General features: G+C 27.0%; 2 protein-coding genes across 2 annotated transcripts; one reads left to right on the forward strand and one right to left on the reverse strand.

Annotated features, from left to right (window-relative positions):
* The first annotated feature begins 3,607 nt into the window (after window positions 1-3,607).
* Window positions 3,608-21,114, forward strand: LOC114129721 (uncharacterized). The gene is made up of 6 exons (XM_027994541.2): window positions 3,608-4,121; window positions 8,642-8,779; window positions 11,582-11,696; window positions 12,468-12,884; window positions 14,506-14,783; window positions 19,757-21,114. The coding sequence occupies exons 1-6, from the start codon at window positions 3,669-3,671 to the stop codon at window positions 20,264-20,266; spliced, it is 1,911 nt and encodes a 636-aa protein (XP_027850342.2). The 5' UTR covers window positions 3,608-3,668; the 3' UTR covers window positions 20,267-21,114.
* Window positions 5,135-7,268, reverse strand: LOC114129722 (MAPK/MAK/MRK overlapping kinase-like). The gene is made up of 3 exons (XM_027994542.2): window positions 6,766-7,268; window positions 6,074-6,708; window positions 5,135-5,644 (listed from the first exon to the last, which is right to left on the reverse strand). The coding sequence occupies exons 1-3, from the start codon at window positions 7,163-7,165 to the stop codon at window positions 5,243-5,245; spliced, it is 1,437 nt and encodes a 478-aa protein (XP_027850343.1). The 5' UTR covers window positions 7,166-7,268; the 3' UTR covers window positions 5,135-5,242.
* Window positions 21,115-22,834: the final 1,720 nt, after the last annotated feature.

The raw sequence follows: 22,834 nt of genomic DNA on the forward strand, positions 1-22,834 counted from the left end.
AATTATTAAAATGTTATTGTAATTGTTGAATACAATATATTTATTGTAATTTATTTGTATAAATTATTAATTAGATAAGTACCTATATATTATATATTAATATTAAATATTAATTATCATAAAGATTGTTTAATAAATTTAATCAACAAGGTGATACTATTTCCCGAAATAGTATCATATTAATACATTAAAACCATAATTGGTATTATTATACAAAATTCTAAATATAATCATTAAAAAAATATAATTTTAAGTAGTAAGGGGCTCAGGGGCTGAATTAATTAATACCACCAATAATATATTTCTAACAATTATATTTTTAATTTTGTTATGTATTGGCAGCTGATGATTTTTTGCCTTTTTAGTGTTAGATAAAATAAAACCAATTACTGTTTTAGGAATTGCGAATCACTTCGCTCCTCTCCCATCTATGTACAATAATGTTTATAGCTACAAACAGGAGGTGATAATTTTTTAAGGATTTACGTATTAGGTATTTTGGTTCTTGGCTACATGGGCCCTATAATAATATTTGCTTACACACCCACCAATAGTTGCGACACTGGTTATAATTATAATTTATATGCAAAGTTTTTATTTATAAATTATAATATAGTGGAACTATTAAAATGTTGGTTAATATTCAATTACTTTACATTCTTGAAATATAAGTAAGTGAGATTCAATGGTAAGTATGTAATTCGGACAGACAAAAATGTATTGGTTGTTGGTACATAATGTTTTTTTTTTTGTTAAATTTTTCTGTGCACACATCCACTTTACAGGTATCATGTTATCATGTTTATTATTTATATTATATTTTGAACAAAGTGATGATTATATTAATTTTAAAATGATGTGTGTGTTTATTATTTTTTTTTTTTGAGTATAACATTACTTATTGAAATTATGCTATGGGGTATCCAGGGGGGAGCATAGGGGCCATGGCCCTCATTGGCCGTATCATATAATATATAAAACATAATATGTAAATTAATTTATTTTGGCTACGTACTGGTTTAGAGTTTAAATTCAAAAAGAAATTATTGTTTCGTTAAAAAGATTATAAATATTTTACAGATATTATCATTAAATAATTAAATAAAATATACAAATTTAAAATAGTACTTTTAATACTTTTAATAATATTATACATATCACTTATTGATATTTCATGTAAATAAATAATATATTAAACACTAGTATTTAAAATCAATGATTCAATGTTTACAAATTAATTTTGGAATCCGAGTCCGGAATTGCGAGTTAACTTAATATTCTTTTCCATTTAGATATGGGCCCCTAATATATAAAATGTCCAAAGGCCCCCAGCGATCGCTGGGTAGTCGGGTGGGCCAAACTGTCACTGTTAAATAAAACTTACTAATTAGTTATTTTGTAAAATATTATACATATCACTTATTGATATTTCATGTAAATAAATAATAACTTGGGTATTCTATTAAATCCTGTTAAATCGTTATGACTTAAGTCCAAATATATTAGGAAATGCTGATTCAAAACAGAAATTGTTTTCAATTTTTAATTGTTCTAACTCTAAAGAGCAGAAATTAAATTATATGAGTTCAAATGATTTAGTTCCAATTTCGGTAAGAAAATAAATGTGTTCACCTTAATACTGGTACATTTGTTATTATATTTTCGATAAGTATAAATATATAAATAATAATAATATATTATTATAAGTATAATAAGGCACCTAATGTGGGTACAGTAGAGCGTACCCACTTGACCACACTTTTTTTTTGCTGTTATTTTTACATTTTTTGATTAAATTCAACTTAGGTAAATGTATTTTTAGAGCATTTGTTGACGATTTAAGTGAATTTTCTTAGTTTTTAAAGCATTTTTCACAATTTGTTCATAAAGTAAACGAAAATTGTTGTGACTTGACAAGAGACTTATGAAAAACTGACGACGGTATGAATAATAAATTATATCTATTACAATTTGATCTATAATTATCTAAGATCTAACATTCAAGTAAACATAAAACAAGTATGAAGTAACAATGATGTACAATACTAAAAAAAAAATCAAAAAAATACACTGCTGTAGTATCATTTTTTTAAATTAAATAATTCCACTTTGTATACTTTGTAATATTTGTATCGTCGGATGAAGGTTATTGTAATTTCTAACTTTTGAAGGTCTTGGCAGACGGCACTCTTGCGTCAATGAGGTCTTTGTCCTACACTAGTTGTATTACTGGATTGCTTATCTACTGTTTATTTATTATAATGGTAAAACATTATTATGGTTTTATACAGTTTATAGTATACACTATACAGTATACAGCTATACAACAATATTCCAATTTAAAATAGAGTATTTTAGTTATAACACTTGCCGAAAAAAATAAACATTGAACACTTTTATATCTAGTAGGAGTTCTTTGATTACATTATTTAACTTTCTCAAACTTGTACTAGTAAATAAACACAAATATAAAAAGGGTGGAAAAAAACCGTGCGAGTTTAATATTCAGATTGAATATTATTTTAAGAATGATTGCATTTTAATATTTATTCAGCTGTCTGACTTGTAGTTTCAAGTATCTTTACTCTATATGTATAGCCACAGTGAGCCTCGATATAAAAATATTAAATTTTTTATGAATGTTCTCGAGCCTTAGCCATAACTGTATTTTTACTATACTATACGCTGTATAGTAGACTTGACAATTCGCAATATATCTAGGTGTGTAACTTAGTACGCTTAACGTTATCCATCAAGTGCGAGGACTTGGTTTAGAGGACTTAAACCGTAACTAACACAATATTACCGTTCTGTGGGTGATCGACGTTTGTGTGCCCTACGAGTTCATCGAAATCGATGCAGGTATCTACGCAAATACGCAATAATATAAACATCACGTATACTAGAGATGATAGCTCATTTTTACTGAATATATTTTTTAATGTTCATAAATGATAAAATTGACTATTGAGTAACCCTATTCATGTCTAATTTCAATTGTTTTCGTGTGCACAATAATATTTAATTTTATAATATTTGGTTTCAGAGAACAGATGGACATGTAACATAATATTTTAATATTATGATAGGTAATCGAATAATGTATGTGTATTTAAATAAATAATACAATTTAAAATGTCATGAAAATATTGGTAAAATACTAAAATCGGGATTTATAAAAAATATAATAATATTCATTTTTTTTTTAAATACCTATATAGTTTTTTAAAATATTTTTAAATTTGAAATAGGTAATAAATTTAAATTTATTTTTATTTTTTATAGACTTTTTAGTACATTTTTCAATGTTACCTCGCTAATTTTCAGAGTATTAAAGGGTCTTATAGAAGTTAAAATAATGTTGTGTTATTTATAATTTGAATGTTCTTTTATACAATTATGGAAGATTATAATTATTAATACCTGCAGTTTCGAGACAGTTATTATTAATGATAACCTATTTTTTAGGTTCCTATCTACTTTAATCGATCATTCGTGAATTGTTAATTGATATAAAATTATTGATGATAAAAATACTATAGAGTAATAATACATGTAATATATTAAATCACAATATCTAATCTATAAGAAAAATTAACTTGAGTTTACGTAAAATTTATCGACATTTTTTTACGACGATACACTGGATATTATTTGTACAGATTATAATGCGACGGTTGACGACACTTCCCGCCACCGCGGTGTTAATCGGAATCCTGGTGTCGGCCGCAGGACGCCTGGCGCCGTACGCTCCGGACTGGCCACACCAGTTGACCACGGCCACATTGACGACGTACGTGAACAAAACGTTCGGACCGTTGCAGCGGTGCTTGAAAGTGGCGGCCGACGACACCGCCGAGGCGGCCGCCATAGTGGCCATGCTCTACCCGCAACGGGACAACAACGGTGCGGGCGGACGTCCGTCCGACGCGGACGCCCACACTAGGACGATCGCGTTGGTCACGTCCGACGACGTTTCGGTGTTCTGTTCTGCCTACGTGGTCATCGGACGTCGACTGGATATGATCGATAAGTATTTCGACTTCTTCAGGAATGATGCGGCCGAGAGGATGTTGGTGGTCGTCGTACAGAATAGAAAGTACATTAAGCCGTTTATCAAAGTAAGTTTGGCTTCTTCTGTGCCCCTTCATCGCCTCACTAAAGTCACCCTCTGAAGTTCGGCTGCAACTGGTCTTTGCAATAATATATACCTTACGTTCGTGTAAGTAGGTAGATATGCAGAATATTATTTTCTTGATGCCTAACCTGGCGCCCATAGGTAATATTTTAGGGGAGCTAAAAATAAAAAATTCTCTAATGTATCTATATTGTGTATGATCTGTATTCAAACGAGTAAACATGCACTAGCCACTAATAATTTAAATTTTAGTAAATGTATGAAAACTTGGAACCCTCACAAAAAATATAACCAATACTTTTAAATTATATATACGGCTACAACACATTATTACATAGTTATTTAACTAAGAGGACGTCACGTCTTATAGGTATAAATGTTCAGACTGTCAGTACTATTTTGAGTATTTTTATTTTTATTTTTATTATACACCTTCTACGCGTACGATGTCAATTTCATATTCAAAATAATTTATTTTAATTTTTTAAATTATACTGAATTGACCTAATATAAAATTTAAAGGTAAGATTATTATTTAAAGTATACCAGAAGATTTTATTCATACATTATATGAGTTGTTACATGGTATGTTACTTTCCTCGAAACATACATTTCGGTTACATAGATATGTATTCACAAGTTCATAAATCACATAAAAGGCACGTGTATTTTTTCTAACTATATTATTTATTACCTAACTTAAAAATTTGCCCAAACATCTGTTACTTTTTCTTCCAAATAATTGTATGCTCTCCTCGAGTAAATTTTGGGTCATTCGTCTAAAGAATGACTTCCCTCTGTATTCATTATCAGAGTAAAACAATGATTTAACACATTTACTTATTATTCAAATGTATATTTACAATAGATGCCTTGTAAACTTGATACCTATACTTATACCAATATTGTGCGTGTTGTAAAATATTGTTTACAATTTAAAAATCAAAAATAGGTAAAAAATATTGGTAATATTGGTAGGTAAAAACGCAACAAATGTTACGTTGTATTATGTTGTTATTTTTTCAAATACAATTTACTACAGCTTAAATGTTATTAAAATTGTGTTTAAGAAATTTTGTTTCGAAAAAAAACCATATAATTTTTTCATTTGAACGGTGGACGGTTGACTAATTTATTTCTAACACTTTTTATTACTGAGCCTCTGTTTAAAGTCGATACTGAGGTTGTCAACATTTGTTTTACTGGAGAAATATTTTTTGTATTATCCTTTGAGCATTTATTTGATGGATTTTGTTTTCGATTTACCAGATGGATATTTTCAGGTTCTGGGATGATTATAGCTTTTTTTATATTGACCTTTGAATATATTTTATGCGAATTTGACTTATTTTTATCCAATTTAACATGTTCTATTTTCTGACTAACATCAGATAATCTATCAAATATTTCAGCATTTCCCGAATGTGTCAACAAATTTTGTATACGATCTCCACCAGGACCTTGTTTTTTAATTAACGAAGGTTGTCTGTTAATATTTGTATTTTGCTAAATTAGGAAAGTTTAAGAAAATATATAAAATTAATATCATTAATATTATATTATTTTAAACAAGTCACTGTTTATAGTTTACACTTTACACAATGACTAGTTTATTAAAATGAAATGGTGGTTATTCTTATTAGTACTTACAATAATAATATTATAATAGTAAGTTATAGCTAACAAATATAAACATTTTTAATAAAATTATTGTATTATGTTTTAAATTCAACATTACAACACATATACACAACTATTCTACATTAAATTGGTGTTAAAAATTATAGTTTACGAAATAATATTAAAAAATAAAATTAATTACTCGAAAAAAAATTTAATTTTATAATAAAATCCAAATATTTGAAAAAGTAGGTACTAATGAAAACAATAAATTATTTAAATATATGAACTCACTAATAGAAGTATATAACTTACTGGTTGTTCATTCTTAGATAAGCTGATTATTGTTTTATTTCTTAAGAATTTGTCAAACTCTCTCATTTTATATTCATATCCAGTATTCTTAATCTCATAAAAGTACGCCTTTCGTAATAATCTATCTGCGGAATACCTCTTGGATGGATCATAAACTACCATATCTTTGATTAATTCATATGCCGGCCGGTATGGTTGGTATACCGAATGCAGTCCAATTCCAGCGGTTTTTTCATTTCGTTTAATCTCGTATCGTGCGACGAATACATCAGATTTATGTTTCATGAATTTATTAATTAATCTTTGGTCTGGGCTGCCTAATACACGATCAACCTTTTCCATCTGATCATTTTCATCTCGACCATCGAACAATGGTTGGCCAGTGGCTATTTCATAAAGTACACATCCCGTAGCCCAAATATCCATTTTTGAATTGTACCAACCCCGTGTTAACAAGCATTCGGGCGAGCGGTACCATCTAGTTGCCACGTACTCTGTGTAAGGATGACCATCAGTGTAGTGACAAGTGGTTCCAAAATCACCAATTTTCAATAGCTTGTCCCGTGATCTCAGCAAAATGTTTTCCGGTTTGATATCCCTATGGATAAAGCCATTCTCGTGCAAATACCTCAAACCTTTACAAAACGTTCTAATTAATAACAATAATTATTATAGTTTTATAAAAATTTTACCTTCCAACATTTGGTACATATAAGTTTTAATTCTATAATCTGATAAAGGGCATTCCCCGTTTTCTATGATATCATATAATGATTTTTTCATTAATTCTGACACTAAAATAATTTTTCCCGTTTCTTCTTCGTGGTATGCGCTTTCTAGCATAAGTAAAAATGGATGTTTTCCCACCGATTTTGATACATTCACTTCGGATATGGCGTTCCATGTGTCATCATCTACTTGATGTCCATAATTTTTTTTCAGTATTTTTGCCGCATATTCTCGTCCACTATTTCGTTGCACACATAACCATACATCGGAAAACGTTCCTTCACCAATTTTTTTCTTTAGATCAAATTCAGTTCTAAAATTATTAGAATTGTCTTTACAAGATGGTGATACATTAGGTAACATTAGGTCGAATAAGACTTAAAACGTAAAACAAAAATATTTTTATTAATTATTATGTACAATATTTCTACTGCATAATATGAACATATTATTATAACTTATAACGTTTTGGTTTCCATATTAACACTTGAAATCGATTTTTGTTAATATATATTTAAACGATATAGGCCAGAAATGTTAAATTTCAATTTATTTTGAATTTTAAAATTAGTGTATTTAATGCTTATAATATGTAGAGCATTTCAATATTTAATTTAAAATGGGTAAAGAATAAAGATGAAAAAAATGTAGGCAAGCGGGTACCGATCTTACTGTACATAAGTTTTCGAGTGGATCACTGTACTTATAATGGATGTGTAAAATTTGAATTCAATGGTATATCATTGTTGATATTATAAATATTTCTTATACGAGTATATAAAAAAAACGATTTTGAGCAAAGATAGCCTCAACTTATATCATTAACTACTAAGTATATTTCACGATATGTTTTTAGATAAAGTTATTATTTATTAATATTATAGTAGGTAATATTTAATTTTTGATGAAAACATTGCACTTATTATATTATTTATTATTATTATTTAATTAGTAAAATAATGTATATTTTTATCAAAAATATTTTGTGGTAAACAGTGTGAATAAGTTCATATTATTAATATAAATATAATATCTTAAAACTGATCTAAATATCTGAATATACCTATTGAAAATATCATTGCATTATACAGACCATGGTAATTAATATTAAAATATGCGTAAAGGTTGCAAGTCCCAAAAAATAATGTTATTGAATTTTAACAAAATAATTCATCGTTAGGTACATCAATTACATTGTTATTCATCATTAAAATATGCCATTTTGTCAATATTTGGACTCCAAGTACATATAAAATACAGTACAGTATACTTATTACTCATAGGCTAGACTAATTTTATTAAATATTTATGTATTTAAAACGAGTAGATAGGTAAATTCATTAATATTCAAGTTTGTTTTATGAATTATTTATTATTTCTAAAAATAGGAATTCAATAATTTATAATTTTGATATGCTTACTTTTACGGTTTTCTATAAACTAGAAATATTTTACTAGAAATAATTTTCAATGGTTAATAAAATTTGGTAGGTACCTATACTTTGATAATATTTTTGATTAGATCAAAATTGTCAATAAAATATATTTAAATATTGTGTGTAATAGCCATGTACAGTGATCAGTATTATAGTTAATAGTGATACCTACAATCTATATTAATATTTAGTAAATAAATATAATTCATATTAATATTTCTGGTAAGTACTTAATTTATTTCCAATCAAGTGTACCTATTAAATATAAAATTCTAATTTTTAATGTTTGCAGCTTTTAAAAAAGTCGGCCTTAGAACCCACATTGCTATTTTTATCATCAAGAAAATAGCTCTAAATAACTGACGAAGTTGTATACTTAATTCGATATTACATTATGTTTCAGTATTCACCTTCATACTTCAATTACAAAGATGTTATACTTATAAATGTATACCCACAAAAAGAAACGGTGTATCAAATGAGCATATACTTTAAGAAATTTGTTCCTATTTCCAAAAAACATGACCAATGGTTTAGACATGTAAGTATATTAAATATTTAAAGTAACTATTTTATTATATAGGTATATAGGTATAAAACTGTATAGTACATTAGGCATGTATAGAAATATAAAACAGTAACATTATCTATTGGTAACTTCTCTTGCTATCGAATTAATTAATAGGATTTAAGTATCAATAGGTTTTATATAAATAAATTATTACGAAGGATCTACCATCTCTTAGTGAAGTGACAAATAAGTTAGTTTAACAATTTATTTTATAGATTCGATTCGAAACGGTTCAATCTTCAACCTCAAGGATTGTTTTTGACAGTAAATTGAATCTAGTTAATACCTACTTTCAAAGATTAAAATTGATAACTTTTTTAAGAAACGTACTTTTAAAAAATATATTCATGAAAAAAAAAACAGAAATATTTACGCAAAACCTGTTTCTGTCAGAGACATTTTTATCATAACTCAAAAATAAATAATCGAGACTTGAAATTTATTAAGTATATACAATATATTGAAGTTATAATTTTACTAACATTTAGTAGATACTATTATTATTAATAGTAAATATTATTTAATTTTTTAAATATTTTGTTCTATATATTTTATGGTTATTATTTGAATGTTTTTTTTTTCAATATTTTATTATAACATTTTTGTTTACAAGCAAAAACTTTTAAAACTTAATATAAAGTTTCTCAAAGTTTTTTTCACAACAACTAAAGAATGTCGAAAATACATTATTGCAATTTTTATGTATATTCATAGTTAACTTATTTGATTTAATTAACTTATATTAAATTATAAAATAATTTATATAATTATTATAATTTAACTTAATTCATCAAAATCATTAAAGCTTGAAAATTATTCTGAGGTATATAATTAATTAATGACCTAAAGTTCAAAATTGGTATTCCTTAAACAGTCTTCTATTACTTTAAATATACTAAAGATATGACTAGGTATATTATTTTATATTGGATTTATTTAACCTAACCTAACACAACTCACGAAGCAAGAACTTCGATTTTTTTCATAGGTAAATAATGTATATATATATAACATATTTATTGTAGGTATGCAAATTGCATAATGCATAATGCAATGCTGTATTTCTTTTGTAATATTGTTCTTAAAATATTTGTACCTACTATTAGGCGTCGGCCCGTCTTATTCAATTATTATTATTAAGACTAATTAATAATTTTAAAATATTATATTGAATACAAATTGTAATAAATTGTATTGATACATAATAATTATTTTTATACGAGTACCTATATTAAATAATAAATACAACGGTAATGAAATGAATAATAATAATGGTATTAATAAAAACTAAAGTTGTCGGGTATAAAAATAATCAATCGATTTAAAAGTATAAAGTATACACATTATAATATAGTAGGACCTGAGAATGTCGTAATAACACGGTTTATGACGATTGCGTTGAGTAGTATCCACCATGGTATAGTCATCTGTCATATTATAAGTACACCGCAAAATGATGGTTTACTACTGTCTACTTTGCTCATCTAAATTTTAAATACCTACTTATGACTCATAAAATTTAAACTTACCTTAATTATTCGTATGTAAATGTAACAAAAAGCGAAATATTTTAATAAAGGAATGTATGAAAAAGTTTTGTTTACCTGATGTACGTAATAATAATTTAAAGTACTTAAAACAATATTATGAACTGCACTGTTTAATTCGTATCGTTCGTGAAACACATTGGTGTGTCCTGCTGGTAAGTGATTCTTATATTTCGTTTAAAATATTATTCATGTACATATTTTACAAATTATAAATTTCATCTATTATAAATTAATCAAAGTCAATAACCAGTAGTATATATAAATTTTATAAAATATATTTTTCAAATAAAAAATGATTCGCGCGCTTTTTAATTTCTCAATACGAACGTTTCTATTTGGTTACCGGTATAACGCGTGATATGAAAGGCCTGATATCACGTATATATTCTGTAAAATCCTCACGAAAATACATGAAACCTCTGGAATTTGAGACCTACCTACCAGGATCGCATGTCCCCCTCTTCAATTTTGACGTTGTCGTCACTTGGTATATAATAGTGCAACACTATCGTAGTCATTACTAAAATTACCATCACTGCATAATGCATATGTTCCTGTTACATATGTTTCAATCCTTCACGTCTTAAACGGTTAAAATGCGTACTCAAAACGTTTGTAAAACGTCTATACAGGAATTGTTCTACATCTTCAGAATATTTCTACAACTTACGCGACCATTTTACGAGTGACTGATTCATATTATGCTCATTAGAAAGTATTCTATTTCTATATACAATTATAAGTATTATGAACTTATAAGTACATCGATATTATTGATATTTCGAGTTATTATTATTGGATATAATTTTATTTTATACTATACTTATGTACTGATGTACATTTTCCATTATTATCTATAATTATTTAAATAACTATTTAATGTGTACATTTTTTTATTTTATTTTTTTTTTTTTTTACTTATTTTTAAATTTTACTTTTTGCAAATTTATTACATTATTTCACGACCTTTACCTACTGCATACTATGTAGAATATTTAGTATAATGCATATAAATCCTTGTTATTTTTTGGAACAATAATAATATTGAATATTTAGAATAATTTAGAAAAAACTATATGAAAAGAAATTTATTATTTTTTCCAAACTGTATATTTTATCGTTATACTATTAAATTTTTCTTAAGCATATATTTTTTTTTTAGAATAAATTATATTATAGATACGTTTTATAATAATATATTTATATGTACAATTAATTTTAGGACTTGCAAGGAAAAAAAAAAGTAAAAAACTTTCATAACACCCATATTAAGTTATTGGCTTACAACCATTCATTTTTTAGTAGTGTGATAAAAGAAAATGGAACGGGAAAATTAAGTGAGTATGTTATTAAACAGATAATGCCTAGCTTAGTTTTCATACCTTCCATGTATTATATATATATACTTAGTTCATATATGGCAAAAGTTTGAACGCTTTTAGAGCTATTTCTGTTAAAAATTATTCAACTATACTACTATAGCTTAATTTGAATTTTTCCTATATTAAATTTTAGATGATATAATAGTTATGTCTATTATTATACACAATAAAAAAAAATCATAAAATATCTTACGTCGTTAAATTTGTTTTAATCTATCAAATGTATTATCCAAGATGTAACTTTGAAGTGTCTTTCATTTGTTATAATTTCGAACTCACGTATATTTTATCCCTTCTTTAAAGAACATTATATTTTTCACATATTATTACATAGATAAGAATATAATGTCCAATTTAAAAAATTAATAATTCGCGTAATAAAAGTTTTATTTTTAACAGTAAATATATAAATAAGGGAACACCTATATACACTGCATTATGACTTATGAGCTAGCAAGTACCCATACTAAATATTACTAACTGTACTACACTTTTTATCGTATTTTTTTTTTTCATATAATAAAATACAAGTTTTAAATATTGATAAATAATAGCATATTATCTAAAATCGTAATTCGATATTCGAAATTATACCATGTTTTGAACTTATGTTCTATATAGGTAATGATGGTGTACTAGTATACTACATATAATTGTATACTATACATCCATTATAAAGAACAGAATGTAGACTCCAGTAAAAGCTAAACATATATTTTAAAACAGGCTTATCTTATGGCGTTGAATGTAGTATATTCAAAGAAATCGCAACAAGATTGAACGTCACTTGGGATACATACACATCTAATGACAAAGACAAATGGGGAACTGTATGGCCGAACAATACAATAACCGGTGGTGCACTCAAATGGTTGTACAATAAAAAAGTTGATGTGTCATTTTGTTCGCTTTGGATTGATCATACAAAATCAAAGTTCGTGGACATATCTAAATTTTGGACATTAACGTGTTTAAAGTTTTTGGTCCCCAAGCCCCGCCCGTTGCGAGAAAAATGGGACTTGCTATTCAAACCATTTCCGTTAAGTTTGTGGTTATTAGTTTTATTTTCTGCAACGTTAACAACATTTACAATATGGATATTGGCTTGTATTCAAAAAAAAATTGGCTATGAAAATATTAACGGTTGGTATTTAATAATATACAATATACATTATACAACCTTATCTTTATAATGTAGTAACTTATAACTATAATACACAATTATTTTTAAATATTAAATACATACAGTGGTCGACGCTTATAATGGTACGACCACACTGAACGCGATTTGCGATGCAAGTGATTGATTAGTACCTAGCGATTTTTACATTTTAGGTGTAGCCATATTAATCGCAAGCAAATAAACTATTTTGATTTTTGACGCAATAGAAGCGAATTATCGCAAAACGCAAAACGCGATACGCTCTCAAAGTGGCTGTCATAGTTATTCTATAGTTTTGATCAAATCTTAAAATCTCAAAAAACAAAATCCCAAATTACGTTCAGTGGGGTTTAAAGATTCAGTCGCTACTCGCTTGTTAAATTCAAAATTACCCCGGAACAGTCTGGATGTATCCAAATAAACTATACACAAAAATCGGTTATAAAACTCAAATTGCATAAAAAAAATAGTATTAAATATAAGCTTTTTGGTAAAATTTAAAAATAAATTGGTTTTGAAAAAACGAAAATTTGTATTTATTTAAATTTGCAATATAAATATGAGCAGTGTATTTCCAGAAACCTAATTAAAAAAAAAAAAAACGAAAATCACTCATTTCTTCATATAGTTTATAAATAAATAATCTTAATTATAAATTAAAATTAAAATTGTATTAGCTATAGATTGTATTTCTTATAGATCTGATTAAAAGTTAATATATATGTATAATTAAATTTGTTTAATAATATGTAGTAAGTGGTATAAGCAAAATACAATTAATAATTAATAAAAATGTTTGTTAATTTTCTTACAACTTTGCCTATAACGTATAAGAATTAAGATTCATTTGGTTATAAGACTCATTTTGTCCCAACAATTCTGTTCCCAAAGTGAGTATTATAATTTATAAGCTACGTCCACTGTAAATACTATATACTTACTATATATTATACTACTTTAATATATAAATATTGTTAGAGCTCAGAAGTTGTAGAAGCTAAAAGAAGCTTTAATAAAAAATATTTAATATACAAAAAAATCTAAAAAAAAAACACCTAATTTGTTAATAATATGCACAAAAACAAATGTAAAATAAGAAAACATAAATTTAGATATAAACTATAAAGGTAATAAGTATTAAAAACATTAAACATGACATAGTAGATAAAATTGGTTGGTATTTTTATCTTATTAATCTAAAAAAAAATACTGTGAAATGTTAATTGTGTACAACAACTTAACTATAAACCAATAAACAAATAGATTTACAAAAAGTTAAGTCGGTAACTTATCAATAATAATATAGTATTATGGCATACTAGTACAATAAACATAAAATGTACATTATTGTCGTTAACTTAATATTCCACCTTAATGATGATGATTGATGACAATAAATACCTACGTTAAATAATATTAAGTTTTATATTCAATATTATTTTAAATACATAAGTTAAGAAAGTAACAAACTAATTTCTTTTAGAAAATAATTAATATTATTATTATAACATAAATTTTTATTTTTATAAATATTTTAATATTCATGTTCCAAAAGGCAAAAACACACATAATGTATATAAACCTACTTAATTGTTTTTTTAGTATTTACTTCGTTATCAGCGACCATTTTTTGGATTATTGGAATGATGTTATTGACGAACAATCCGCGTACTTATCGAATGGGACCTATTAGACATTTGATCAATTGGTGGTGCATATTTATATTCATCATGTCTACTTCGTTTTCGAGCATTCTCTATTCATTTATCACATCGTCCGATTACACAGACATTGTTTTGGAAGTTGAAGACATGGTGAAAGCGAATTATCATTGGGGCCTTACGTATCCTCCTCCTTATAAGTATATACTGAAAATGCAGGTAAGATTGTAATGTTATTTATACGACTGAATTTGTGTGTTGGGATAAGATTATTTTATATAATATATTTTAATTATTTTAAACAATTTAAATACGTATACTCGAAAAATCATATTATACTGACCACTGACGGGAACTTATGGTTTATTTTTCTTAACGCGTAAATTAATGTAATATAATATTTCCGTGTTGCCCGTGTTTGTAATATTGGTATATTTATTGTCAACGACTAGATTTCTTACAACAATCGTGGTTTTGATTAAAAATAATATGCTGTTAATTAAATACGGGCAAATGCCAAATAGGATTAGTCACTAGTACATTAGAGCACAGATTATATGCGATTTTCATATACTCGTAATCTATGATTAGAGACTGGTCTGCATCTATGATCTCCAGTCTCCACTGTTGGATCTATTACTATACCTACGTCTTTGTGTGTATGTAATATAAATAAAAATATATAATATGTATATTGCCTAAAGTGAATCTATACCGGGCTATACGTCATAATACATTTATGTATACAGTTTGTTAGGGGATGAGTTATCGATATTTTCATAAGACACTATTAAAAAGTTTAAATATTATAAAAAGTATTCAAGTTGTCTACTTTCCATAAGTTTCCGTTATTTAGGAAAATACAGTTTATGTTTTACAGAAAGTTTGTAATTGTTCAAAAAAAAAAAAACCTGCTGTTTTAAATTTGAAAATTATCATTAATTGAGGAGGTTTAACTTTATATATTATTTACATGATAGCTACATACACTCGTGTATAATATAAACTTACATGAAATAAAACATAGCAATATTCTAATAAGTAAGTACCTAATTAATAATCAAACGTACGTAAATAAATGATTAATGTTTTATATCTCTTCTATAATTATTCTTATTATTATTAAACACTGATAATTGATATTACAATATTAGAGCAATAAATTACTATGGACAAATTTTAGAATGAATTGAGTTCGAAGAAAAATAATATATAATATTATGTATATTTTAGTATTATGCATGTATTAGTTATACATTTTATTTAAAAAATATTGTTATTCAGATATCCGGTAAAATAAATTCAATGAAAAAAATATATTTTTAATAGCTATAAATGAATAGGTTTAGTTTAAATCACTTTAATATATATACCATTTAATTATATATATAATAAATATATATTATAATTATTATTTATTTAATTAATTACATTTACTTTAAATAATATTTATAATGTTCCTAAAAAAACGCCCTGTATGCCGCGTGATATATATATATTATGCTGGAATAATGCTCGTTGTATTTAAAATAGACGAACAATAAACTTATCAGTCAATCCAGACACTCAGTCCGACCGTCTGATAAAAAAAGTTTCATCAGCAAATTCGTTACCTACTGTGGGAAACATAATATTATAATATTCTACAGAAATATTATGCCGAGTCCACATAATATTATATATTATATATATATATACCTATTATAATAAAATAATAAGCAAAAACTAAATTTTCTCATCACAGGCGTAATTGTATAAATTGTTTTTAAAAACACAAACAGTATTTTATTTTAATAGAATTGTTTCTATGTGAAATCGACTTTACGTGATATCATTGATTTATTCTTTACATCAATAGTAATATTTATGTTATAATACATAGTTTATTTATATTAATTCCCTTAAAATGTAAACATCTAAATACTAAATAAAGATAGAAAAAAAAAACAAATACTTTGAATAATAATAGTTGATATACTTATAATACTCATAGTCATATTATGACTATAATATGAGTAACGGAGTATATTTTATGACATCATATGTCCTATTTGTACATATTTATTATGATGATATAAAAGAAATTAATTGAAAGTATCAATAATAGGTTTTAGATACATTGGAAAAATGTACTTACATAAATAATAATAATATTTATTTAGTAAACTTTTTACTATTAATTTTGACGCACACAGTCACAAATGACTCACGCACGAACTTAAAATATTGCCTATACTTAACCAGGGGCGGCTCGTCAGGGGAGACTTTGAGACTGAGTCTCCCCCTTAAAAAAACCCAGTTACTTGTAAATAATAATTAATTAAAATAATAATGCATAAAAATATTTTTATTCGAATTGAAAATATAATATTACATAATTTATATCGTTTTCTTTGTTTATTATTATAAATTGAAAGCAACCAAGTCTAAAACCTTTAAATAGTTATTTTAATAGAAATGCTATTTTAGTTTTATCGATGACGGTGACGGTCGCCGTTACAGTGAAACTGCCGCCCGACAGTCTCAATCATAACATGTAAAATGGTACGGCCGGTTTGATGGAGGGCCGGAGGGGGCAGGGAGAATAAGCTGCGTATTATAGACTCTATTGAGACTGGGTTCACTACAATAATTGCCGTACCGCGCGCCGTTCTTAGTCGCTGTCATAATTTAATGCATTTTTATAATTTAATAACTATAACACGTTTACTACAGGGTTTTATACTATCTTCTATTTGATATTTGTTATATTTCTAATTATTTTAAAAATGCAAAAAGACAATATAATAGACATATTATTAACTAGTGGTTTTAATACTTTAACTTACGAACAAAAAAATCAAATTAAACTTAAAAATATTAACTAAATATGTAATACTATAATATTATTAGATTTTCAATAACAGGGTTTTTCTTATTCGTTGTTATACGTAGTTTATGTTAAATAATTTTAAGTCTCCCCAGAATATTAACTCACGAGCCGCTACTGTACTTAACTCCTTAAATATACACCACCTCCGATCCCCTTAACTATTTAATATTTGTGTAGCACCTAATATTAATTGATAAATAAATTATAATTAATGGTATTAATACCACTATTGCCATTGTACTAGTTTTAATATGTATAATTTGTATTTCTATATATATAAGGTACGGTAAGTAAATACTGTTACTATATTATATAATATTTTGTACGTTTTTTTTTTTTACTCGCACGAAATTTCATCAAAATTTAAATACTTTATTGTATTATAATAATATTTTAATAAAAAACTGGAAGTATTGATGAAACACACCTTAAAACTAAATTATAACTCTACCGTCTCTACCAAATGAAAATTTGCGTTAGGCCCTAGACTCCTAGAGACTTAAAGTTCTAAAAACTCTTTATTATAGGTTCACATAAAAAAAAATTCAATACAATTATTGAAAATAAAACTTTTTTCTCCATATTTGTTTATTTATTTTTAATTTTATAGCATATTACGATGTTTTCCATTTAGAATTATAAAATATAATATATAATTATAAATTATTTATCTAATTAAAAAAATATATTACCTGATTATTTTTTATTGGTATTATAAAATATGATTACTCGTATAATATAAATTATGAAAATTATGTAGGTACGTGTATAGTGTAATCTTGACTAATATTTAAATGATGTAAAGCTTACAAGCTTAGCTTATCTAAAGAAATGATATGAAATGTCAACTGTCAAGTAGTAAAGACAAATAAGTCATTTCTAGTAAACATGATATGCAATTCTGTAAAGTTCCATAATATCAATATCATAATTTGATTGTTTAATAAAAACAAAATCAGGATTCAATAAATATTGTCGTTGATAAAGAGCGCAGAGTTTATCACTTAGATTTTAGAAATAGAAGTTATGTTGGTAAAATATATAAGCGTTTAATTTTACAATTATATTTTTATAATTATATTTCCTGAATAAAATTAAGAAAAAGCGCTTATATAAGTTAAATAATATCTAAATATTCAACATCCAAAATGTTTGATTTTGGATTTAGATCCCTATTGTAATATACCTATCCAAAATATTTTAAACTTTTATAGTTATACATGACACTGCTATTTATTGAACATTGAACTATCCATAATAAACGTGCTTGTATCAGAGTTCTAGAAGTTCCTAAGCTTAGACTCATAAATCATAATATTATATAATATGGTTGTATTCATACGAGTCGATGGAAAACTGTGAAAAGTACGTACACGAAGTTGATTTACTGTCCAATCTTTAACTTAGAGCAGTGGTTTTAAAACTGGGTGCAGTGAGTATCCACTTAGTGTGCCGCGTTTTTTCCATAAATTACCGATTGCATTGAATTGTGATATAAGAAAATAAATTAATAATTAATTCAAAACAATTCTGTTCATCTAAAAAAAGATCAGTGTGCCGTGAACATTTTTTTAAGTTTACGGTGTGCCGTGTATATAATGAAAGTTTGAAAACTTCTGACTTAGAGACTAAGTTACTTTCTCACAATGTTTTTATTTCAAAGGTTGTTGGCTTGTAGCTCTAGAGTACGAAATTTTAATTCGCAAAATCAAATATTATGATAAATGCATGTCGAAGACAACATTTTGAATTTTTACACTAATTCGCCCACCTCGCGTATTTTTGTCCCGGTGTTTACAAAATGTCTTATAACTTAATCAATTTCGAAATTTTAAGATAACACGGGTGGGGCAACTTAGGGATCAAAAAAAATGAATTTTTTGAATAAAAGGTTGACTTGCATGTTTTAAAAATCGATTCGCAAATTCTTGCAAATCTCGTTGCACGTATTGAAGTGCATTATTTCGACATTTTGGAGCGACGTATATAATATAGATGGGCTACGCGAAGTTTGTCCACCTATTTTTACTATATCTATAACTCGTAGACCGCTAACTCAAAAATTTTGAAATAAAGCTTAACTCATTGAGTCACTATACGTTAAAGCGGGTGGTCCAATTGCACGTACGTGAAAAACCTGACAGTATGCGATACATAATAATATTATAAATAGTTAGGTACCAATAGGTATAGGTAGGTATATGTATATACCGTTTCAAAATAATATTATTCCACTCATTTCTACAATCATGTCGCATTTAACGGATAGCTCTACACGAATATTAAGTACCCAAAATATTGTTGCATGAAACTCGCGCAGAATCCGGTGCACGTGGAGTTCAGCAAGCGATTCATACCCGAACGCGGCGTGGACGACCGGATCGAGCGCCTGAAGCGCGGGCGGTACGCGATCCTGACCAAGTGCCTGTACGAGAAACACTTCATGGAATCGGAAAACGTGCCGGTGTCGTTGCTGAACAACCTGCGGACGGGCCGGACGTGCATGAACCAGTTTTACGTCGGTCTCGGGTTCGTCAAGCGGTCGCCGTACACGAAACCGGCCAACCTGGTCATCCAGCGGATTTTCGAGAGCGGGCTGATCGACTACTGGCTGAGCCGGGTGACCGAGGTCCGCCTGTCGCCCGCCACTTTCGAACAGGTGTACGAAATCAAGCCGCGCAGGGGCCGCGGCGGCCCGTCGCCGCTCAGCTACAAACAGTTCAAAGTCGTCATGGTCGTATGGTTGGTCGGGTGCGCGCTGTCGACGGCCGTTTTTGCCGTCGAACGTCGGTACGGTCGCGGCGGCGCGGACCGATCGCGTCGCGCGTGATTTCTCTGCGCGTAGGTATATATAGCCTGCAGCGACCATATCGATATTGATGTTTTTCGGATTAACAATAAAGCACATATTAGTACTTCGCACGTTCATAGTGCAGTCGTTACTGTCTCGAGCCGAATTTTCGTCACAACTCGTGTACCTAGGTATTTGATCACGTCATAAGCACAAATTGCAGGGTTTGGGTTAGGTGGTACACGCAGCTGCTTGCGGATGGGACTCAAAAATAGTGCAGTCATATCAAATTTAAAACACGATTTTCGCTTACGTATTCGATGAATACATTATAATATACAGAGAGTGGTTCTTTTATCGTTAAACACTCGTTACTTCGAAGTGTTGACTTTTTTCATTTTTTTTTTTTTTTAAATTCTGAACAAAGTGATGAATGTATTGATTTTACAATGACGTGTTTTTTTTTTTGTGTCTGTATACGATAACTTATCAAAATGATGCTTTAATTTAAAACTTCATTGGTGGATTTCGGTAGTAAATTAAATATTCTTGGTGTATTCTAAAGGTCAAAAATAAAACTTTTCCAATAGTTTTCAAAAAAATCGATGTTTTATATCAGAGGTTCCCAAACTTTTTATTGTACGACCCAATTTGAAAATTTTTTAAAATATGACGACCCACAATATCAAAGAATGACCTTTTTTTTTTTTTTTTTACCATACAACAAAAAATTTTATGTAGTTACGAAAAAAAAGTATAATATATTAGTATATAATTTATGTAATTAAATATTAAATATTATTTAAAAATATAGCGCGACCCACCAAAAGTATAATCGCGACCCACTTTTGGGTCGCGACCCACAGTTTGGGAACCTCTGTTTTATATGGTTAAAACTCAAAAACTAATCGCTGTAAATACTTTACATTTTCACCAAATGTTTATATTAGTGTTGTTCGTCTACAGTTAAGTTTTCAAAATATTTTGTCTTTTTTTGAGTTATTTGTAGACAACTAAAAATTTTTGAATTTGTTTAGTTTTTTTGTTTATAAGTATTTTATTATATTTATTATGCTAAGTAATATTAGTATAGATTGTATAAAATTATTAAAAAAAATAAAAATAAAATAAATCATTAACATTGTATATGGTATACTAACTTAAAAAAATAATTTTTCAGTACTTTTTATTATCATGAATCATAATACCCAGGGCCTAAAATTAGGGTATTTTGCTACTGCACAACTATAATTTCATAATCCAAAATATTTTTAAATAATAAACATAGACTTAGTAGTACACACATCACATATAAGTATATAACTTCATAGCATAATTGTTTTTGGTATTTATTAATAATTAGTTATAATGAATACAATCTAAGACACTCTTCTATAAAAGTCCTTGATAGTTGATACCTATATAGGCTATATAACTAAACATTTTAAAATTGAAAACAAAATAACTTTGATTAAAGCACAAAAAGTAATGCACACATTTTGTTACTGCACAATTACAAGTGCTGTAAAAATATTAAACATAAAATAAGATTATAACTGGTCTAAACTGACCATGGAAAATTGTGGTTGGTATCAAAATCACCCATCTGGCGATATTTATTTCTAAACCTAACACTTCTTTTTTTGTAGCAAAAATACCATATTGTCTTAGGTATAACAGAATATTAAATAGTTTTATTAATTTTAGTTAATAAATTAAAATCAATGTTTGTCCAAAGTAAGACATAGGTAAATAATATATTAATATTTTGATTTTTATTAAAAATTAAAATATTCCCATGTTAGTTTCAAAATCATCTATATCGCAATGTCAATTTCATAACCAGCCATCTACATAAAAACCAAAAAAATATTATGCTTCAAAATCAGCCATATAATGAAAATTGCAACAAAACCAGCTATTTTGAAACTAGACATATATATATAACTCTTGTAATAATATTGTTATAAAACACATATTCATACACAGTAAGTACCTATGCATTCCAAACCTATGATTTCATATTTATTACAAAATCATTGAGTAAAATTTTAAGGTCTTTTTGGTTATTTGTTGTTCCTGAAAATTTTTAAAAATTGGTTATGGCTGGTTTTAAAACTACACAAATCATTTATACTCGTAATAATTTATAACAGCGCCACCGTCACCTAGACAAACAGCGCGCAAATATCCTATTAAATCAAAACCTATTATGACAATTTTAATACAGAGTTTAGCTTACATACTAACATTAATGGATATTAAGATTAATTGATATTTATTCTGATGATGCACAAGTCCAACTAAGGCTTGTATTATTATTATTATTCAAAAGAGTACAATCTTATCATATAGTATTATAAAATTAAACAAAAATAAGCTATATGTTGAATCAAGAAAAAGCATTAAAAATTTATGTTATAACTAATATATTTAATATAACAATAAAATAAAATATTTTATAGTTAAGTATAGTTATAATATTATATTGATAATTGATAACATACATATTATCTTTATGACATAATACGTAACATAATTTAAGTTTACAAACTTACCTAAAATAACTAAAGTACTTTTAAAGCAAAGTATAATACATTGATAGTT

Source organism: Aphis gossypii, chromosome X, assembly GCF_020184175.1.
Source record: "Aphis gossypii isolate Hap1 chromosome X, ASM2018417v2, whole genome shotgun sequence".
Taxonomy (NCBI): domain Eukaryota; kingdom Metazoa; phylum Arthropoda; class Insecta; order Hemiptera; family Aphididae; genus Aphis; species Aphis gossypii.

What these genes read in the sequence shown, in the direction of transcription:
- LOC114129721 (XM_027994541.2), top strand. Translation starts at nt 3,669, where the DNA reads ATGCGACGGTTGACGACACTTCCCGCCACCGCGGTGTTAATCGGAATC. An exon ending in TGGCTATGAAAATATTAACG is followed by an intron (nt 12,885 to 14,505) that starts GTTGGTATTTAA and finishes TTGTTTTTTTAG; the next exon opens with TATTTACTTCGTTATCAGCG. An exon ending in AGTATATACTGAAAATGCAG is followed by an intron (nt 14,784 to 19,756) that starts GTAAGATTGTAA and finishes AAACTCGCGCAG; the next exon opens with AATCCGGTGCACGTGGAGTT.
- LOC114129722 (XM_027994542.2), bottom strand. Translation starts at nt 7,165, where the DNA reads ATGTTACCTAATGTATCACCATCTTGTAAAGACAATTCTAATAATTTT. An exon ending in TATGTACCAAATGTTGGAAG is followed by an intron (nt 6,709 to 6,765) that starts GTAAAATTTTTA and finishes CGTTTTGTAAAG; the next exon opens with GTTTGAGGTATTTGCACGAG. An exon ending in TATCTAAGAATGAACAACCA is followed by an intron (nt 5,645 to 6,073) that starts GTAAGTTATATA and finishes TTCCTAATTTAG; the next exon opens with CAAAATACAAATATTAACAG.